Source organism: Alligator mississippiensis, chromosome 11 (assembly GCF_030867095.1).
Source record: "Alligator mississippiensis isolate rAllMis1 chromosome 11, rAllMis1, whole genome shotgun sequence".
Lineage (NCBI taxonomy): Eukaryota > Metazoa > Chordata > Crocodylia > Alligatoridae > Alligator > Alligator mississippiensis.
In genome coordinates this window covers 44,008,270-44,030,443 of record NC_081834.1, presented here as the reverse complement: position 1 = coordinate 44,030,443, position 22,174 = coordinate 44,008,270, and the positions used below count along the sequence as shown (strand labels likewise).

General features: G+C 42.4%; 1 protein-coding gene across 4 annotated transcripts in view; it reads left to right on the top strand.

Annotated features, from left to right (window-relative positions):
• NEO1 (neogenin 1) overlaps positions 1 to 22,174 on the top strand; it is a 395,751-nt gene that overhangs the window by 302,836 nt on the left and 70,741 nt on the right. For 3 of the 4 annotated variants that reach the window (XM_059714914.1, XM_059714915.1, XM_059714917.1), the window contains exon 8: positions 20,343 to 20,562. In XM_059714914.1, coding sequence (XP_059570897.1) covers positions 20,343 to 20,562 — 220 coding nt within the window. The remainder of the gene's footprint in view (positions 1 to 20,342; positions 20,563 to 22,174) is intronic. The other variant, XM_059714916.1, reaches the window with a different exon arrangement.

Genomic DNA, 22,174 nt, shown 5'->3' with positions numbered 1-22,174 from the left:
TTTTTCTCCTTCTCATTATTATTGACAAATAGTGACATGGGGATTGGCAGAACAAGGCTTAGTTTGTAATTGATTCTAACCTCTTATTGTATGGAAAAATATCAGGATTTGGAGGTTTTGTTTTGTTTTTTGTGTTTTTTTTAATATTGCACCAGAAGGGAACTAACATGTGTGAATATCTTTTTAATTGGTTGGTTATATTTCATAGTTGTTAAATTATACAGTAGTGTCATGACAGAAGAACAGCATTTGGAGAAAAAAAGGGGGTTGATTCACAGTCTGGCTGCATATGCAACAGAAATCATCCAGTTAAAAGACTAAGTCTAGGAAAAGATTTTACTGCAGATGTTATCTTAATTTTTGTGCCACGGTGTCAGTGATACAGGCTTGTAATGTGCTACTTTAAAAAAATTGTAAAATGCAAGTTAAGAAAAAATAAGACTATGGATTTTACTTTTTAATAACATGCTTTAAATTTATCTACTGTCTCTATAGAAACTGAAGGGAAAATTACCACCACCTTAAAAATATACACGTGTGATATTTTCTTGAGATTTTCATGTGATCTGTGTCAAAAAAGGAGCCAAAATATATATGGAGCCAAAATCTTTGAAAAGACAGATGGATTCTGCCTTCTTTTTTCATTGACACACTAATATTAAACATAATGTACGAGGAATTGACAAAATGAAATCATACCTACAACTGCTTTCTTCTTTCCAGTCTAGGTCATGAAAAAGGAAGGTTTTCTAGGTCTTATGACAGGCATTTTCACTTTGGAGTTAAAGAAAAAATCCTCTCTTTCTTTTCTTCTACAATATTTTTACAGTTGTTGCTTTTTATTCTAGGTTTTGTGTTAGTGGTCAGCTAACAGAATGAAATGAATAATTCACATTTAAAGTGAATGCTGCATCCCACTGCTACAAGCTTTTGCTATGCCTTTACGTGATTGGAATGTAAGCTCAAGTTTTTATAGGCTGTTATACACACAAATCTTTCAGAACTCTCTGCTAGGAATATAGAGGTGGTTGGGGTTGGGGGGGGGGGGGTTAAGTGAATTGATTTGTACTAGTAACCTTAAAAGATGTATGCAGGACCACTACTTTTTCTGTATCTCTTAAAATTTTTCCTCTTGTTCTTTATCATTATCCTTCTTTATCCTTCACATGACTTGCTAAGCCCCTGACACTTTAGACAGTTTCTTTAAAGATAGTGCAGTCAGAGATAACACTAGGTGGTAAATTATCAGCAGGTGCATGTGAACTCTGACATGGAAATTTATTTGGAATACAGATATAAAAGTACCATGAGGATGTCAAATAGGAGTAGAACTGTGTCTAAGCAGAAAATATTTCAAGTATCAGTGTGTCACAAGTATAATTGAAGTTGCATGTAGTTTGAGGGCAATATCTGTTCATAGCCTATGTGGCATAAACAACACCCCCTGTTGGAGGCTGAAACGTGTCACTAATTACCAAATATACAGGCCTTTTTGCACAGAAGATTGCAGATCATTTTGTAGAAATATACAGTATTCAGGAAATAATTCAGCCACCTCTGGGCTAAGTACAGACAGTCAAAAAGCCCAAGGAAGAATCAATCTTAACTTAAGTGGTTTTTCTTTAACCGGCCTAAGTTAGATTAGTAGTGAACAGTGCACACGTTCACCCTTTGTGGGAGGCACACAGGTTGCCTGCACTGGCTGAGTCCAGGAGGTTAGGGGCACTTTTGCACACTTCCCAGCATGCCCCATGGGTGCTTTAGGTTGCTGGGTACTGCAGAGCACCTGGCCACCCCCCTGCCAGACAGTGCCAAGCACCTAGGACCACAGACCCTTCCTTGTAGTGAGCCCTAGGCTTCCGGAAAAGCCTCCGAGTGAGGATTCTTCATTGTGAGTTCCATGTGTCTCCATGTCTCACGCTACCTACATCCTGCCGTCGCATCCCACTACCTGCACCTAAGCGGGAAGACCCAGGAGCTGTGGCGTGTCTTGCTTAGTGCCCTGCATGAGTCTTGCTGGAGGCTGTGGGACATGATGCAGCAGCTGGTCACCATGGCATGTGGCTTTGTGACCCCAAGCCAACAGCTGGACATCCCATGAGGGGCAACCCATCTCACCCTGTGCCTGCTAAGCATCTTGGACTAGGCCACTGATTTTCACATGGCCAATGAGGATGAGACCACCCAGGATGCCATTGATACCAGGGTGCTGTGGCACCACCTTGAGACCATCAAGTGCTGGTTCTGGGCCATGCCACCAGCACCAGCTGGTGGGAACAGATGGTCTTGGCACCTAAGACAATTAACAGTGGGTCCAGACCTAAGCAGTTTGACATGGGCAAGACCATGTCTGGAGAAGCCATCTGGATGTCCAGGCCAGTGGCTTCATCCACCTCATGAACCCTCAGGAGGTGGTCACTGGCTTCTACTGCATGGACTTCCCCAACTGCTTGAGGGCTGTGGGCAGCACCAACATCCCCATCCTATTCCCAGCCTAGACCACCCAGATGTTCATCAACTGCAAGGGTTACTTCTCTGTAGTCTTTCAGGGCATCATCGACCACCAGGTCAGTTCCCCAGGCTGATGGAAAGCGTGCACTATGCTCCTGGGATCCCTGATTTGATCATAGGTGATGTCATTGTCAGGGACCCAGCTTACTTAACCCCTCCTGCCCTGGCTGATGAAGCCTGTGGCGGACAGCTGGACTGCCAGAAGGAGCATTTCATTGACTTCCTGAGCAGCTGCTGCATGATGGTGGTGTGTGCCTTTGGCCACCTCCAGGGTAGACTGGTGGGCTCACAGCACATGCCTTGAGGTGGACGAGGGGAACCTGACATGACTCATTGTCTCCTCATGTATCCTCCACATCATCTGTGAGACTAGTGGGGAGGTCTTCCGTGAAGTCTGGGCATGAGAAGCATGGCGTGTGGACCGCCCATAGCAGGTCAGGCATATACAGTGCAGGGATGGGGGAGAGGGTGAGCCCCCTGCTGATGTTATGGGTGCCAGCCCCACACAGCAGCTGGCAGTCCAGATCTGCAAACCCTGGGCTGACTAACTTCTCACGCTGGAAGACTAGGAGCCCTTCCAGGATAAGTAGGGCCAGAGGGCTTTGAGGGCCATGTTCTGGCACCAGGCCATGGATCTCCCACCCCAGGCTTTTTTGGCCCTGTAACCTGGGCAGTGGTGCCCACAACCCTTTCCCTGCCCCCACTCCTCCCCCCTCCCTCCCTGAGGCATATGCTAGGGTGTGGGGGAATGTGGCTTTGTGTTTTAATTTAAAAAAAACAAAACCTGTTGAACACTGGCTATGTCTCAGCTCAGGCCCTCTTCCCATTTACACAAAGCAGCAAACCTATGGAGGGAGATGGGGGAGATTTGTGAAATGAGTGAAATGACCTGGAATGGGTGCTTAGGATGGGGAAGGAGAAGAGGATGGGTTTAGGGGGAATGTGACCAGGCCCAAACTCAACAAGCGCAAAAACTTAGTGTGGAGGCACAGGGTAGGGAGCTTTTGACCTGGCATACTAATTCCCAGACTGGGGAGTGAAGACCCAGGGACTTCTCCATGTAGGAGCTGGACATGTGGGTGATCCTGGACTCGCCGTCCATTTATGAGAGCTGCAGGGTGGGAGCAGGGGTGGTTGGTGGCTGCTGAGCCAAGGAGAGAGGAGGCTGCATTACCACAGTGGGGGCTGTGGACTCCTGGCTCTTCCTCATAGGAACCCCAGCCCCTCGGTCTGTCCCCCCGGGGCCCAGTCTTGCCCTTCTGGGACCCCGGTCCTGCAACCCTCAGCCACACCTGGGGCTCATGTCACCCAGCGCGACTGAGCCTGGAGGCTGCCTATCCCCACCAAGGCTGCACTATAACCCTGCTGTGGGACCTCGGCCAGGAGGGAGGCCATGGGTAGCAGAAGAGGGTAGAGGTTGCTTTGGTTTCAGGGGTTTTGGGGACGGGGGGAGGGACTGGGACCAGGGTGGGGCAGTGATTGCAGGGGGGGTGGTGGAGGTTGCCTTGTGGTGTTGGCACAGTGACTGCCTGTGTGGTGAGACTGAGTCATCTGGCACCCATGGACTTTCCCTAGAGATGGGCTCACAGGGGAGTGGGGGAAGTGTGGGAGTGCTACTTGCAAGTCTCTCCAGGCAGTCCTGGCAGTGGGACTGGAGTGGCTGAGATAGCAGTTCCCACATGGGACTCCTGCCTTTCTTGGGACTGGGAGGGATGGAGGGAGGGGGGGGGGGTGTTATATTTAGCAAGGGACAGTTTTTCTCATTTCTGCTGCACTACAACTCGAGTGGTACTCATAGATAGCTGTGTGTTATGTCTGCCACCTGGGTCCATGGCATTGCCAACCAGGGTGTTGTGCTGAGCACCCGCATTTGTACCTTTTTACACTTAGTTTGCAGAGCTCAATGAACTCTTTTAATGCCTTTCTGTGAGTGCAAAGAGGAAGGGGAAACTGTTTTAGCACCACTGCTCTGGCCACTTGGGAAGAGGCACTGCTTCTTCCAGGAGCTGAGCATGGCCCTGAAAGAGAGGGCAGGGAGGCATGAATGAGACAGATTTATGTTCCCATAGAATAGGAGATGAGCTGGCCAAGGGGCAGGAGGCTTGGTGCCTGTATTGTGGTCCAGGACTGGAGGGAGGTAGGGAGGGGATAGGGTGGCTGGTCTGCCAAGTGCTGAAAGACAGAAACCTCTCAAGCACTTAGTGGCCTGGGGCCCCAAGCTGTGAGCTGTCAGGGTGGGACAATTCATCTCCTCTCGCCCTCCCCCCCTCCCCCAATGCCTGCACTGCCTACTCCAATCCCTTGTTGGCTTCTCAGCCACAATGGTCTGAGAGACAGCTGTGACTGGGGGGATGGCCTGTAGTGGCTGCAGACCCCCGCTTCTCTTTCCTTTCCCTCAGCAGCTCCACCTTTCCCCCAGGGCCTGGGTCCCTGTCATACCCATGGAGTGCTAATCAACCATAACTTCCTGGGCTGCATGGTGTCTTCAATCAGGGCCTGAGTCATCAGCAGAAGTGGGGGAGGGCTGGCCATGGGTGGTTGAGGTTGTCCAGCAGCAGCCTCTGCACTGGTAATGGGGCTGGGGGGCACTGGAAGGGGGCCAACGAGGTGTTGGAGGAGTGGGTCTGGAACACCCATGGCAGCAGTGTAGGGAACCGTGTCCTGGGTGCACCTCAGCTCCCACATCCTGTGATGATGTGAGGACCAGCACCAAAGGGGTGGGCTTCTCATGGGCTGACTCCAGCAGCTGATCTATTGCCCTACAGCCCCCAGGGACCTGCTCCTGGGCATCCGGTTATCCCATTGTCCTGGGGCATCCCTACGTCACCTTCTCTGGCGGGGTCTCTGCTGACAACTTCTCCCACCCCTTGTGGTGCCGTAGGTGTGTGGGGTCTTGACAGTCCTGTCCTTGGTGAGGAAGCAGGACGGCTCCTTGTAGAACAGCACGATCTGCCTCCAGGCCTTGGACCTTTTGTTGGCGTTATGCATGTGCTTATATTGGATCTTCATCTATTTAGTCTTGTCACAGCACTGCTTCCAGTCCCTTCTGTGGCCCTGCACCTGCATCTGCTGGGCAATGCACTTGAAGACATCCCTGTTGCAGTTCCGTTTCTCTAGCTGGTGCTGGATCTCCTCCTCACCCCAGATGGCGATGAGATCCCTCATCTTCCTATAGTCCCAGACGGGGGTTGGGTAGCGGAGGAGGATAAGGGTCTATCTGCGATGGGGTGGATGGTAGTAAGATGGGAAGTAAGATGGATTGAAGGACCGGAGGATGCGTGAAGGTTTCGGTCCTGGCACATGGCTCTCTCACTGCAGCTGAGTGTAGCCCTTGCTCCAGAGTAACTGGGGCTCCATTGGTCATTCCACCCTCAGAACCTCAAACTTTTCAGGAGCTTCCAGCAGACACTTTGTGATTCTGGCAATGCCCTGTGCCCCTGCCTGGAAATTTCCAGCGCTCTCTACCTGAAACATGGAGACAGGTCTTGTTTCACCCCCTCCTGAGGTTTCCAGGGGCATTTGCCTTCTTGCCTCGGCTTGGATGCTCAGTGCTACCACCCACACTCTCCTTCCACTCTAGTCCTCTGGGACCCTGTAGTTGCAGGCCAAAAGTTTTGCAGCATGCCAAGGGCCCATGGTACAGGTCAGCGGCCAAGCTTCAGAGGTCACAGGGTTGTCTTTGTGCAGGCCCAGTCCTGATATTCTGCCCCCTTCCACCCCGACCCACCAGAGGCAAGTTGCCTTCAGCGGCTCCTGCTCGGGGTGGGGAAGAGGAGTTGGGTTTCCTTGCTGGGGTCTGGGAGGCAGGGTGCCTGGCTCTGGCCTTTGAGATGTGGTGTATGTGAGCCAGGGTTGGAGTTAGTGGGGCTGTGCCTGTGTTCAGGAGTTCTCCTGGACTCAGTGTCAGGTCTGTATGCACATCATAGGGCGCTTCATGATTGGGTGGAAGGGCACAGCCCAAGGAATTGGGTGCCCAGGTCTTGGGACTCATGCAGGGGACATAGATGCCTTCCCTCCTCCCTCTCACCCCACCCCACTGCCTACCTGTGGCTGACAGATGGCTGGAGGTGGGGTTGGGGAGAGGGGCTTTGCTGGCTTGGCTCTGGGAGAGCTCAGGGGTTGGGCCTCCTGGGCACTCGGTCAGAGCAGCTGTGTGCTAGTGCTCCTTCTTGCCAGGGAGGGGTAGAGAGGGACCACAAAGGAGGCTGGGATGCTAGAGGGCAGCAATCTAACTTGAATCAGTAGGGGAACTGGTACAGAAATTTGATTCACTGGTCTAACCTAGATTGATCTGATTTGAGTGCACTTTGAACCAGATCTATCTTAGACTAGACAAAGTGCACTGAACTTCTGTACTGGTACAGGTTTAGGTCAATATCTGATCACTTAGACCAGGCTAAATGTACTGTCTGTACCTGGCCCTGGAGTGAAGTTCCACAAATGTACCCATCAGTACCTCAAGAAAATTGTATTGGTTTGAAGAAAGAATGAAAATTATTTAGGATGACCTAAAAGATGGCACCTCCAGCCACATGGCAGTCTGTGTGAGAGCAAGAATACCATCCCCCACAGTATCAGCTACATTGCCAAGACTGGATGCATTGATTTTCAGTTGTTATAACAGTAAGAGTGTCCATCCCAGACTGGAAGAACCTTTTAAGGCACAAAAAAGCAAAGAAAGTTGCTTGGGAACATTAAGCAAGCCAGTGTCAAGAGGCCAAAGGAGATTGCAGCCTGCAGTGGTGTTGCTCCAGTCTTACTGTAAATGACTTGCACGTACAGTTGTAGAACCAATATTGGTTTTTCCTACTGCATACAGTATGTTGGTTTGGAATTGCTCTGTAAAGATCTATTTACGTATGAATATAATGTATTTGCTATCAGAATCAAATTGTTGCATTCCAGTGTTATAAGAAATTGGAATCAAACTATCCCTCTCTGCTAGAGACACCACTTCTCTTGAGAGGTTTGAATCCTGCATAAGAATTCAATTTAAGAATATTTACATTCGTAGGCAATCTATACAGGACGCTTTTTGTGGTGCCTTGTTATTGGTTTAGGTTGTTTATGGGTTGCTTTTTTTTATTTTAAGTGTTCTGGGGGACTGGATTTTAGAAACTGAACTTAAAACGCAGCAATGTGTGTTATTTACTTACTGCATTTTGGAATGTGTTGTTGTAGTTGGATTTTACTCCAGCCACAAAACCCGTTTCAGAGCTTTAGGTTTGCAGCTTCCTGAGGGAGGTTTGAATACATTTTGGTTTTTTCCACTCTATTTAATAGTCTAAATCTATGCCTTTATCTAATGTTGGTTGGAGTCCTGGTGCCTTATCTCAATTGCAGTATTTCTGGTTAGAATTATAGGAGAGGCTGCCTTCCTCTCTGGACCCACCTCAGTATGTTATGCGTCAATAAGGTCTGTCGCACCTATTTTTTTTTTAATGATTTGTTTTATATGACAGGAAAAGAAATCAAATTGTTTCCTTTACACCAGTGCACTTCACAGTGAAAAGAATGTGGGAGGAGTGTTCTTTGTTGCCCTAGATTTTATGACTTCCTCTGAAAGTTTATATTGAAAATATAATCATTGCCAAAACGATAACATCTGAATGTAGGTATATTTACAGATTATACACAGTGTTGATTTAAACTTTTGAGCACATAAGCAACCGCACATTCAAGGATTATAATCATGTTGTTATTAGTTAAGAGTATCCACATGCTTCTTTGTGAGCGTTTGTGGTTGGAACGTTTCAAGTGGAGTTTTAATAACAATTTTACTTCCCAGTTTACCATAAACTACTCCAGTCACTTCATAAAAGCAGTACAAATCTGCTTTTTCTGCTTTAGGTTTAGAACATTTAATATTAAATAATACTGTACAGAAGCATCTCCATCTGATTTTCAGAAACTTGATTTTGTCTCCTGGATATATCTGGTTTTAATTCATTTTAACTTAAAGGTTCTAACTCTTGTTTTAACCTAAATTGTCAGGTTTTTTAATATTATGGCCTAGGAAAGATCCTGTGAATGGTATGGGTTACATGATATGCCAAGGAAAGATGTTCTGGGGCTTTAACCACAGCGTTTGATTTCAGGCAAGCGTTCTCTTCAGTTCAGCCTCAAACTTCCTGCATTTTGCGTAGAAAATTGAATCTTTCTGTGCCTTAGTTTCTCCATCAATAAAACTGGCTTATTCAAATGTTTCATAAGTTAAGTAACTCATTATTGTACAGAGTGCTTGAGACACTCCACAATAAATTACTATGAGATGGAAAGCATTGTGTGTAATAGTGCTATTATGTAAATGCATAAAGCATCATGGGATTCCAAAAATTCTAGAGCTTAATGATAGTTGTCCACACAGATTTTTTCTTGGTTAGTTGTTGGGAAGCTTCAAGAGGATGTCAATATGCTGTTACCACATGAACGTATCAAAAAATCTTTCACTGAAAAATACCAAGCCAACTCAAAACACACCCAAAGTGTAAATCAAAGCATCTCTCCCTTCATCTTCTGGTGAAGTCCCTTTTAATGCCAGATGTTATTTATGTGCTAAACTAAGCTACTTTAACTATTTTTCAATTAATCATAGCAGAATCCTACGTTGAATTGAATCTCTCTCCTTATTTCCATTTTTGAACCTTTAGAGGCGTAAAATATTCTGTCTTCTGGTAGATGGCACACAGCTATTACTCTGTCCTTTGTGTCAACCTCTCATCAGAAGTCCTCTGCATTCTTGAATGATTTATGTAATTTTATTTTTAGCAATGGCGTCAACATCATTAAAAGTAGTGATCATGCTTCCACCACAGTTGCACCATCTTGAAGATCTTGCCGTCTGAATTCTCAGTCTGCTTTACTTGCTCACTTCAATTACCTCATACAACAGAAGAGTTTGTTGTTGTATAAATCACTTCATTAATTAGAAGCTTAAACAGAACTATTAGTTTTTCCTTTTGTAAATGAATAATTGCACGTTTTCTCTGAAATATTAAATGGGGTTGTAGTCTTACTCCAGGTATAAATGTAGGTACAATCTCTTGCTCCCACTTTCACGCGCGCCCATTTAAACCAATTCCATCGTGCACTCAGGGAGATTCAGAGAAAGTCTGAGGAAGCTGTGACAGTTTAGAAAATGAATGTATAATGCAAAGGCAGAAGTCAGTCCCCCATACTTTTCTTCACGTTTCCTCTTTTATAGATTCATAGATGTTAGGGTCGGAAGGGACCTCAATAGATCATCGAGTCCGACCCCCTGCATATGCAGGAAAGAGTGCTGGGTCTAGATGACCCCAGCTAGATACTCATCTAACCTCCTCTTGAAGACCCCCAGGGTAGGGGAGAGCACCACCTCCCTTGGGAGCCCGTTCCAGACCTTGGCCACTCGAACTGTGAAGAAGTTCTTCCTAATGTCCAATCTAAATCTGCTCTCTGCTAGCTTGTGGCCATTATTTCTTGTAACCCCCGGGGGAGCCTTGGCGAATAAAACCTCACCAGTTCCCTTCTGTGCCCCTGTGATGAACTTATAGGCGGCCACAAGGTCGCCTCTCAACCTTCTCTTGCGGAGGCTGAAAAGATCCAGTTTCTCTAGAAACTGGATTCTAGAAACAGTTTCTTTGTCTGATGCATTCTATTAAGAGGTATAATTCAAGCGTATTTTTATAGAATACCTGTCCCAGAATGAGGGAGTAATTCAGTCATTATAATTGATCTGCGGATATTGTCAAGAAAGGTGTCAGTTTTGGTGATATAAACACTCATCCAAAAAAAAGCAAAACACCCAAACTGATCTTATCTGCTAATTTATTATTTATTTGGATGAGGATTGCACTGGATGCACTAACAAGAATAATGAGCAGTTGATGCACTTTCCAAAAGCTTTTAGTTTAAGCGTGTGGACACAGGTACATTTGGAGCCATTTCTAAAGGGGAACATTTCTAAAGGGCAGTAGCTGTTAAGTTCTAATTGTCATGTGAGGACCAGTGAAGAGCAATGCAAATATAGCAGAACCACTTCAACTTTAACAGTGAACGAATCAATGTAAAAGTTGGAGCAGTTTACCTACATTTAAATCCTCAGCTCCTTCACTGATAACAATTAAAACATGACAGTTGTTGCCCTTTAGAAATGTTCCCCTTTAGAAATGGCTCCAAATGCATGTGTGTCCGTACCCTAAATTTTAGAGAACAAGTAGGCTGATGCAACAAATAGATAGGAGGACTGCTTTTTAAATGGTAAAATATATAGGATGGACTTAAGGTTAGATTTTTTTTCCAGATTAACAGCCCTGCTAACAGGTGGTGCTGTATTAATTTAACAAAAGCAAGTATAAAAAAAAAAAGATTAGCTGATAGTTGCAGCTTGTAACCATTCTTTTTATCACAGCTTTTTTTACCAAGATCAAAGATTATATATGTTTATTGTTATTATTATTATTTAGATTTGCTTCCTATCCTACCCAGAAAGATTTAGGGCAGCTTACACAGTACATGGCAAGTGACATACAGATAAGAAACAACAGTAGACACCCCAGAACTGCAAGGCTACATAAGTATATACAAGAAAAGAGGAACATGTATACAAAAGCTCAAGTCTGAGAAAACTATGCAGTTGTTAGAATTTTGAGAAGTTTCAAACTCCTGTTCTGACCTAGTATTAAGGGAACTATTGACTGTCAGCCTACATACAAGAGAGTATTAGTTTAACAAGCAAGTGGCCTTTCTGAAATAAGTGAATTCAACATTGAAGATTTGATTCATGTGAGACATTTGTTTTTACTATTTACAATTAAGCAATAAAAAGTCAGACTCATTAATGACCTAGTCACCGTTTCACTAAAAATAGATGAAAAATAAGAATTTGTAATTTTTAAAATAATCTTTAATATACTATTACTGGTCAATAAATTGTTTTACCTGCTCTCAAATGGCTGTTAAAATCAATGTTATGATGTGTATAATATTAAGATGGGTTTTCCTCTTTCTTATATAAATAACATCATAGGAAAGTCCGGGTAGAAGGGACCTCAGGAGGGTCTAGTCCATCCCCTTGCTTAGGCCAGGAATGTCCTTGACTAAACCATCCCAGCCATGTGTCTGTCTTATCTGCTTTTGAAAACTTTCAAGAATAGGGTTTGCACAATTTCTCGAAGTAGCCTGTTTGAATGCATGACTACTCTCATGGTTAGAACGTTCCTCCTAATCTTCAACCTAAATTTTCCCTTCTGAAGCTTGAGGCCATTGCTTCTAGTCCTATCCCCTCTGGCCACAGAGAAAAGCTCATCTCTATCCTCTCTATAGTTGCCCTTCAGGAATTTGAAGACTGTTATCAAATCCCCCCTTAATTTTCTCGTTAATAGGCTAAATAACCCTAGCCTTTTCATGTAAGTGTCATCTCCCAGGACACTGATCGTTTCTGTTGCTCTGTGCTGGACTTTTTCCAAACTGTCCACGTGCTTCTTGAAGTGTGGGGTGCCATACTGGATACAGCACTTCAGGTGAGGCCTCACCAGTGCAAAATAGAGCAGAACAATCACTTCCATTGATTTGCAAGTGACACTCCTTTTAATATAACCCAGTATATTATCTTTCATTTGGAACAAGAGCTGACTGTTGGCTCATATTCATCTTATGGTCCACTGTAACTTCTAGGTCCTTCTCTGCAGCACTGCACCCTACCTAGGCTTTCTCTAGTCTCTGTTTGTGCATGCAATTATTCCATCTCAAGTGTAGCATTTTGCATTTGCCTTTTAGTTTCATCTGACTGATTGCAGACCATTTTACAATCTTTCCAAGTCATTCTGGATCCTAGCCCTTCCCTCCAGTGTCTACAACTCCAACGTGGTGTCATCCGCAAATTTGCTAAATGTGCACTCAGTCACATCATCCAATTAATTAATGAAGATATTAATACCAGACACGGGACAGACCCCTGGGGAACCCCATTTTATATCTCCTCCCATTGAGCCATTGATGACTTCTCATTGAATACTGTGATCCAACTAGTTATGTATCCATCTTACAGTACTTCCATCTAGCCTGTATTTCATTAGGTTGTTGTTAAGAATGTCATGTGAGATGGTGTCAAAAACCTTGCTGAAGTCTAGGTATATTGCATCCGCTGTTCTCCCCTCAAACTATATACAATGTATATACAATACTGTATATAGGCGTTCTTGTTTAGGATTGCAAAGCAATTTTCAATCTTATTGTCTAACTCCCCCCATCACCTTTAGTTAGGTAGGTTGTAGCATCATTACCTTTATTTTAAAGCTCAGCAAATTGAGACACGGAACTTGTACTGGGTCATTCGGCCAGCAGATGGTGAAGCTAGAAACAAAATCTGGTGTTTCTAACCTAGCCCTGTAGACCAACCACTGCACAAACTTTTCTATGATATATGTCTTTTTTATTATGTATAATTAAATCCTTGTTACATGAAACCATTACTTTGGAGTGACTTTAAAAGCATGCTAATCATTGTCCTTTGCCAGACATTTATTTTTACTTTCTCTAAATTTTCATTTAGTATGCTATTGGAATGCTGCTTTGTGAAATAAGCAGAAAAGCTGTAAACTTGGCTTTGTTGTATGTACTTGAAGGAAAAGAAAGAGAAAAAGGATATCCTAACTGGAGGGGCTGGACAACATGGAAAATTCTCACAATAATTTGCTAACCAATAAAACATTTAATTCTAGTAGCCCTTGGGGAGTGGTGTGTTTGATCAAGAACTTTGTAATGATCACATTAGCTTCCTGAATTGTTTATCATGGAATAGCATCACTTAGGAGTTATAATTCAAATATATTTGATCTCCCCCAACATATTAGGTTAATAGTAGTGAGATTTTCTTTGTTCCATTGCTGCAAAGTGAAATAATATTATTAGTCCATTAAAATATACTCTTAACCCTTAATTTTTTTCACCTGTGAGGTCAGGGATCAAATCTATATTAAATCACAAATGGAAATTAATATGATTTCAGTTTAGACCCCTGTGGATGTTTGTGGAAGTTACAAAACATTTGGATGCAATTGTCACAATAGGTAATCTCTACTCGAGTAAAGCCTTTGTTGTAGAATATCTGCCAAGTAATAGTTTGCCAGAACAGAATCAAGCAATTAGCTAGCTAGATATGGTCCCATGTGTTCAGATTCTGTGTATTGCACAATTGAGACTAACTGGGAACCTTATGGTCTGCAGGCAGCAGATCAGTCAGGTGAATGATAAGAAATCTTCTCTTCAGTTAATTCAGTAAAATTTGTGTTAAGCTTGGAATTCACTCTGTTCATTGCACAGGAGATGTTTCAAACAAATTGGTAGAGCTCCAGGTAGGAAACCTGTACCTCAGTATCACATCCAGTGCCTGTCCAGTGTCTGACAAAACATTTACATCTTTGTAGATGATGAGAAACTTACTTTTTCTTCTTTGTCTTTTTTTTTTTTTTTAAGTTAGTGATTGTGCTGGGGACTTCTAGATGGCCAACACCTGCAATGATTGCTTGTTATGGTAGCTGAAGACCATCCTCACTAGGTTAGCATCTTAATCCAGGTGTGCGGTTGGGTTTGTAGCTTAGCTCACTACAGAATGCATTAGAAAGCTGTTCTCTTGGAGTAAGTTAATATTAGGAAAGTTTTTTTCAGAAGATTTACATTTTTGATCCAGTCCTTATGGTTCACCATATGTCAATCTCTTCAACATCTTTTGCTCAAACTGCTGTGTCCTCTGTTGCAGCATGTTCCTGAAATGGACTTTTAGTAACCTAATTAGTCCATGCGAGTGCAGTAGAGCTGCTATTCAAAGTATAAGGGAGATGGACTCATTTCACATCAGTTGTGGTTTTCCTGAACCATTTCTTTCAAATGCTGTTCAAGGCACCATACTGTATGACATTAAATTGAATACGGGTGTGTGTGTGTGCATGCGCACTGTATATATCATTTTCTTTGAGAGCTCCGTCAGAAACAACCCTCAATCTCTGCAGGTTGAGAAGATGGATCTAGCTGTTTATCTTTCAGGCATGTTAGAACATCATTCTTTGTCCATGTTTTTATCATGTCACTTGCTGAATATGCATATACATCATGCTGCTAACAATTGAGATTAATGCAGAACTCTCCAGAAATAGCAATTTGAAGAACATTCCAGAGGACAATAGCTTTAAAAAATTGGTGAAATAGATTTGATTTTTTTTTCACAGATCGCTTGTTAAAACATGGTTAAAGGTTCGAGATAATAAAGTTGTTCCCCTATTGGCATTAAAACTAATTTTAGTGTAATTACTCATTAACATAGCTTTGCACTGCTGAGCATTCTGCTCACATGCCTGTGTACAAATCAGTTTGTAATGGCACTTAAGGCGTTTGGGGGGGGGGGAAGAAGTAACCTAGTCTTCTAAAATGCATTCCACTGCTACCAACATTACCAATTTGCCACCAAGCTGATAGTTAATTGTTTCTTCCCATGGGTGAATTTTCTTGCCTATTCCTTGCTTACCTTACTTGTACAATTTACACACCCTTCATGCTTTTATTTGGTTCATGGTTTATTTTTCACACACTGCTGATTTTTGTTGTGTTTGAGCAGTCTACCTACAATGCTGTCAGAAGGAGTATTTCCAGTCTTTTTAGTATTACACAAGGACACAAGCAAGTTTTTGTTAATCTGGGAAATCTTGGCAGCTCTCCCAGACCCTTCAGCTTGATGCCTACAGGTTTGAGCAACTCCAGTATGCACATGACTTTAAAGCAAATAATGGATGTATTTCATTCTATATGGAGATGAAAATATTAATATATAGTACACATTTGGATGGATTTTTATCTCACCTGTTTAATTAGTGTTATTTTGTGAAGGGGGCAGGTTTCATCAAGTACTTGGGTTTCAGTTTAATTATTTAAATAATCTTTATATAACATTTTAATTAAACATGACAATTTTCAGTGATAGATAAGACAGGTTCTTTGCCCCACAGAGCTTATAATTTAAACAAATCATCTGACAATATCACCAAGACAACATAATGGAAACCAAAATATTAACCGAAGGTAGTCTGTAGATGTGTGTTTTTGTGTTTAGAATGTCAATAAGTGTTGGATTTCTGCAAGGAGAATTGCTGTAGTAGAGAAGGATTTGCTAATTAGTTTTTGGGGGTGGGTTTTGTTAGTTTGTTTTGATTTTTTCTAATGTTTTTCCTTATTATTCAGAACCTAGATATTACAGTAGTTTCTTTTACTCCTCCCAGATTTAGGCTAGGTACCTAAAAGGGTGGTTACGATTGACTTCCTTTGTTTGTCAAGCCAGTGAAATAGCTGCTGTTTGGAATTATGGGAATAACATGTTCAGGTGTGCCAAAATCCCAGGAAAAAACAGTGAGTTTTATGTTTTTGAAATTTTGGGATGCTTTAGAAAATGTTATCCGGTGTGAACGGAGCACTTATTTTCACAGGATACAAAACATGACTCAGAAAACTTTAGAAGGCATTTGGATGATTTAATTGGAGTCTATACAATGCAACTTTGCTTTGTGTGGTTGTCTAGTATTAACCATTACACGAACCATGACTCTGTCATGGAACTGAATAACAAAACAGAATTCCTAATAGGAGGAGAGAAAGCATCTGCAAGAGGGGTGGGATTTATTTTCAGCTGAAATATAAAATGAGGTAGGAAAGAAGCAGAGACATCCACAGAGCCATTGAGGAGACTACTTCTATGCTCTCTCATCTATAATGACAATACCCCATGGAGAGAATAAAAGAAATTTCAGTGATTAGGAGCCTTATTCAGTGCATAGCTTAAGCATGTACTTTAATTTGATGTGAAAGGATCCCTATTGACTTAAGTGGGACTGTGTGCAAGCTTAAAATTCAGCATGTGTTAAAGTGCTTTCTGGATCACAGCCTAATCATCAACCATGTTTTATTTATGAACAGAGGAAGAGTAGATGGGCACTGACAGGGTTCTTGGGTTCTGCTCTGTGAGAAGCTATGCAAAAGACCCTGACGGCTTTAAAGCTACCTTTGGTAATACTGGATACTGCCTGCTCTGGGAGTTGCCCTAACATGAAAAAATGCCTCTGGCACCAATCGGCTTGAAAAGTCCATAATGCTAAATTCTCTGGCTACATTTTTTTCCAGTTCCTGAAATACCCCTTTACTTCTTGGTACATCCACTACACAAAGGAATATGAGATGTAGTAGCGGGAGGTTACACATGCCAATGCTGTGCAGCTCCTTCACCAAGTAAATTCTTTCCTGGGTTGCAACAGCCACCACTTGGCACCAGAAGGGTCAGAATCTTGTCCCTGGTCTATAAGAAATCCCCCAAACAAATGTAGGTATCGGTTAAAGAAAAAGATTGGATTCTGATATAAATATGAAACTGGTGGGGTAGATTGGGGTTATGGGCATGATGATTGCACTATTTCTATGGATGAAAACAACCAGTGGCTTTCTCTATGTTCTGTTAGTTGAAGGAGGTATTGAGAAGAAAGTGACTCTAGATCCTCTGCTTTTCTGAAACTTCTAGCACCCTACAGCAAAAGTACAAAGTAATAATCTCAGGATTTGCATGCTTTGAACAATACCTTCAATATATTTTTCTTGAAGAAAGAAATTCCAGTAACACTACTGCAGCAGCAATAAGTATAACTGAAATGTAATGGTCAAGGTGGCTATGCCTGTGTTGACAGATCTCGGGACTAAGGTTTTCCAGAAATGGACAGTATAGACGAGAGAGGAGGTAAAAACGTGGATGGGAACTTCAGCAGAGGTGGAATACATGACAAAGTGATAATGGCATGTTGGCAGATCAGATACAGAAGGAGAAGTCAAGGTTGCCAACTTCCCAGAGAGGGGAAGGAATGCAAGGTCTAAATCAAAGGAAAAGATAGGAGAGAGATCTTATTTCTAACAGTCCTCTGGCCCAAGAGAAGATTTTTTTTGTCTGAGATATTGTATGTACGATCATTTCATATTAAATAGGCTTTGTTCCTTGGCTTCGATGAAACCCCAAAGTCTGATAAATGTAGGTGTTCTCAGCTGTCAGCCAATGAATAGTGCTTCTAGCTGTTTTACACAAAACCTTTTTTTAAAGCACTGAATCTGCAGTATGAAAATGATATAAAGGTTAATTGTTAGTGGTGTTAAAGCTGTGACATTGTCAGCAGTTGCTTAAGAAAGAAACCAAGAGAAGAGAGTTCTTGTAGATTGTCTTACATGCAAGAATGTATGTTGTTGATATTTTTCTTAACCTTTTTTTCTGACAACAGTTGGTCTTTTCACTTATGATGTCTGCATAGATTTGCTTTCCTATTGTTCATAGACTTCTACTTTTTTCAGTCTGTAGCATTTTCCTTGCCACTCATAACATGCATATCATCCACCAGTATTGCAGCTGTATCTCTCTCTGTCTCTGGTACAAACAGTTGTTACTATATTCTTCCTTTTGATGTTGTACTAAGTACTTTTCTTAATATCAGTCTATAGTCAGCTGAAGAATGAAGCAGAATTCTGAAAATTTTCAGCACTTACATCTGGGTCTCTATTTTATTGGAGCCTGAGATTAAACACACAACCTGAAATGTGATTCAAGCTACATAGCATATATCAGAGATTTTTAGCTGATTTTAAATATCAAAATAACTCCCAATTTCAAGAGAGGAAATTAAAAATGTATTAGTTAAGCAATCAAAATGAGATATTTGGCTAAGACATAGTTATTATAAAACAAAATGCAAAATGACTTTCAAAGTGGCTAAAGGAGCAGTAATATCTATTTCTGTAGTATTATGAAACAACTTGAACATTACATTTTCTGTAACCTTGTTGTGAAATGGACCAAACCATTTGAGATACAAATTTAAGAACCACCACCACACATACACAAATTGGCCTGAGAATTTCAGTCTGCATGGTTTAAGTTGGGAAAATTTGTGAGAAACTAACAAAAGTTTCTTACAAAAAAATGTTGGGTGACTATAAATATAGGTATTGCTACCTGTACCACTTCCTATATGGTTATAATTTTGTTTCTCCTACACAGAATATAAGCACTAGATTTACTGGGCGGATGCATGGTTTGCCTTCGTAGGAGTTGGGACAAAGCTACTTATGCACTTTCCAGCTACTTTTAACATTAATCCAAGCAATTTTGTCCCAGTTTAAAAGAATGCATTACATATGCCACATATGACTTCAGCAAAGTTTGCAAAGGAACATTGTGACAGGTGCTATTAAGATAGTATATTTAAAACAATATAGCTCTGCAAAAGAAGACAGAATGAGAAACAGTTGGCAGGGATAAATAATTTTTTTTGGATGGAAATAGGACCTCTTTTGGGAGGAAAAATCCTCATGTATCAACTGCCTAGGAAGTTTATCATTGCATAATATGATGGCTGTATCACAACCCAAATTCCTGCATATATCAGTTATACCAGGACTATTCAACTGGCAGCCCATGGGCTACATGCAGCACCTGAGGGGTTAATTTGCAGTTTCAGGAATCCAACCACTGCTCCCTCCATTGTTCCAGCTGCAGCAGCAGCAGCCTAGGTCTTTAGGTTCCCCTTTCTCTTCTGGCTTCTGTTTCCTGCCCTTGCCCTAGGGCGCAAGGTGGTTTCATGTGAGATTTGGCCACAAACTCCCCTGGCACTGCAGGCTGAAAGCTGAGGGTGCAGCCAGTGCAGTGGAGGAGAGGGTCCCCATGCAGTGTGCAGCTTTTGCTGGTGCAGCCTGCCATGTAGAAGTTGGATAGCTCATAGTTCAGTGGTTTCCAAATCGTGGGTTGCAACCACAAATGGGGGTTGCAACATCAGCAGATGGGGTTGCTGGGGTGGGGGCCTGTGGGTTGGGAGTGAGGGGCCATGCTGAAGAACTGGGGCCATAAATGGGATCGTGCTGAGGGAAAGTTTGGGAAGCACTGCCTTAGTTACATGAGACAACAAAGCAGGTTGCTTGTGTGTGTAAAACAGTGGGGACCAGCCTGTTTGGCAGACGTGCCACAAATTAAGCCCCGCTACCTCTCCAAGTGCCAGTCTGATCCCCTTCCCCTTTCCAATCTGCTACTCTGCTTTCTGCCTGATCTGCTGCTCTGCTTTCTGCTTCCTTCCCTGTGCTCCCTGCCTGCTCTGCTGTTCTGCTTCCTGCTGTGCCTGCTGCTATGCTGCTTGCCCCCTCCCTGGTCTGCTGCATGCCACACACACAGGCTGCCCATCCCACTTGTGGCACGCGTGCCACAGCTTGGCCACCCACAGTGGCCGACCTTGGTCTTAATTTGTACAGTAAAATCACATAAACTTGCAGAGTCTCTTTAATGAGCTTTATATAATCCAGGTATTGCTTTTTTTTAACTGATGCTAGACTGGTTTAATACACCTTTTTAACCAAGTAACATAGAAAATCTGGTTTAAATGTACTTACTGTTGAATAGCAAATGCAAGTTGAATTTTGTTTTGTTTCCAAATGTTAAATAATACATATGACTTTAAAAAAATGAAAGTTTTGTTCAGCATTGATATGTCCTCTTATGAGGTGATATTTTATCCTCAGTTTTCACCCTTTCCTTTCCCTTGCCACTTCCATTACAATGGAGATTTAGTCTGCTTGCCCTACAGTGATGTCCTTTAATATTTTTCATTAGTTTTCAGTAGTTACCTTTTGCCTGCATGTCAGCCTTCAGTTTAATGGCCTTTTTTGTGTGTGTTCATTTTGTTTTGTTTCCCATCGTGGTTTTGTTTATTTCTTTTGTTTTTTTTCCCTGTTTTTTCTTTTTAAACCGTCGTGATGTTTGCCCTTCATATTCCCCAATGTTTGCACATGCCAAGATGTTGCCATCCCAACATTACCTCCCACTTCACTGACCAGTGCCACTACTGACCATCTAGCACCAGCTACAACTGGACCGTTGCCTTCGGCCCCTCGGGATGTCGTGGCCACCCTCGTCTCTACTCGCTTCATCAAACTGACATGGCGGACACCAGCATCAGATCCTCAGGGAGACAACCTTACCTATTCTGTATTCTACACCAAGGAAGGTATAAACAGGTAAAGACTATACTAGTGAGATGTGTTGAGTTCAGTTTCCAAAGTCGATATAATCCCTTCCTACTGGCTTCTGAAGGGGAAACAACTTTTACATAGTAGTTGATAAGTGTCCAAAAGCTTAAGGGCTTGAGTGTTTTTCAGTGTTGTACTGCAAATCATTAGCACCGGCTGTTTGATTTTAGTCTCAATACAGTGCTAAATTTGTAAGGCCCAATTTTAAAAATTTCCGTCGTTTGAAGCATTTTCATTAACTGGGTATCAGCTTGGTTTTTGATTCACCGCAAAGGGTCAGCTACATGGTTTAAGCAGGATGCATAGCAACTAAAAGGGCTTGTGGCCTTTCATTCATGAGTTTTGGGGATTGGGACATTGTCCCTATTTAATTCAGTTCATTCTAATTTGCTGACTGATGGGATCTGCTGCCCAGAATGATAATCCGGCATTGCTGTGAATGAAAACTCCCCTATTTGATAAATGCATGTTAGCATTCATTTTTGGCAATAGTGGGGTGTGAAGTTGTTTATTACAAGTGGGCCTTTTAGCGTATACAGTCACAGGATTATTGATGGGGAGGAGCCCGGCTTTGTGAGTTCTGTAGTGGTCACAGCAAGGAAATGAGGCTGGTGTGTAGGAGGCTTGAAAAAAATTAAGAGCACACCATAATTCAGGGTGGGTTTGGTGACTGAAAATGTCAATCCTATCCAGGTTCATGCACAAAAGCTAATCTAAGCAGAAGCTGCTAGTACAGTTTCCTTTTATCCACAACTGTCCTTTTCTCATTGCCTTGTTCTGGGAATTCCCATCCTTCCCTTACCTGTTAGAAGGGACAGTGCCTTTTCATCAGTTTCTGCTCTCTCCTAGTCATTGTGAAGTTCTCAGGTAGTGCCCAGATTACTGTTTCCCCTAACAGTTGGACCTAAAGGGATAATTTACTACCTAGTTACTTGCTTCTCCCTCTTGAGGGTCTTTATTAAGGGAGAAAGATGCATTTGTACTGAAAATTAGACAATAGGAACCAGGAATACATTTCTACTGCTATTATGATTAACCAAACAAATGATCAGGAATACTGTTTATTGCAGGATAGTGGAAGTTAAGATTGAAGCTAATATGTACTAGCCCTCTGTTAAAACCCAACTTTTTGTTGTGCGCATGTTAACCTCACCATGTCTTTAAACCAGCATGCGTGGAATTTCACAAGCAAATTCTGCTGTCAGATTTTAAAATGGGTTTGGAAAATATGAATAAAAAATGGGATAAGATCGTATCTTAAATCTAATTTGAAAAGAAAAAGGGTTGGTGTAGAAATATAAAGTTTGTGTATTTGAAATTGAATCTTGATTTTTTTTTAAACAAAAAAGGTGGGGGGATAACAAGAGGCTCTCAAACTGAGGTATTTAGAGTTCTGCCATTTTAGAGAAAATTGATTGGTTACATAGTACTGGCTACACTTCATTTCATTGCATTGCAATGAAAGACAGCAAAACTACGCTAAAGCCAGGATGTTCAAGGTGCCTGAGGCAGCCAGCTTCCATTGAATTTCCCTTAAGCCTCTTTAAATTCGTAGCCTTGAGGCATTTTTTATAGAAGATGATTAATCAGACAATATCTG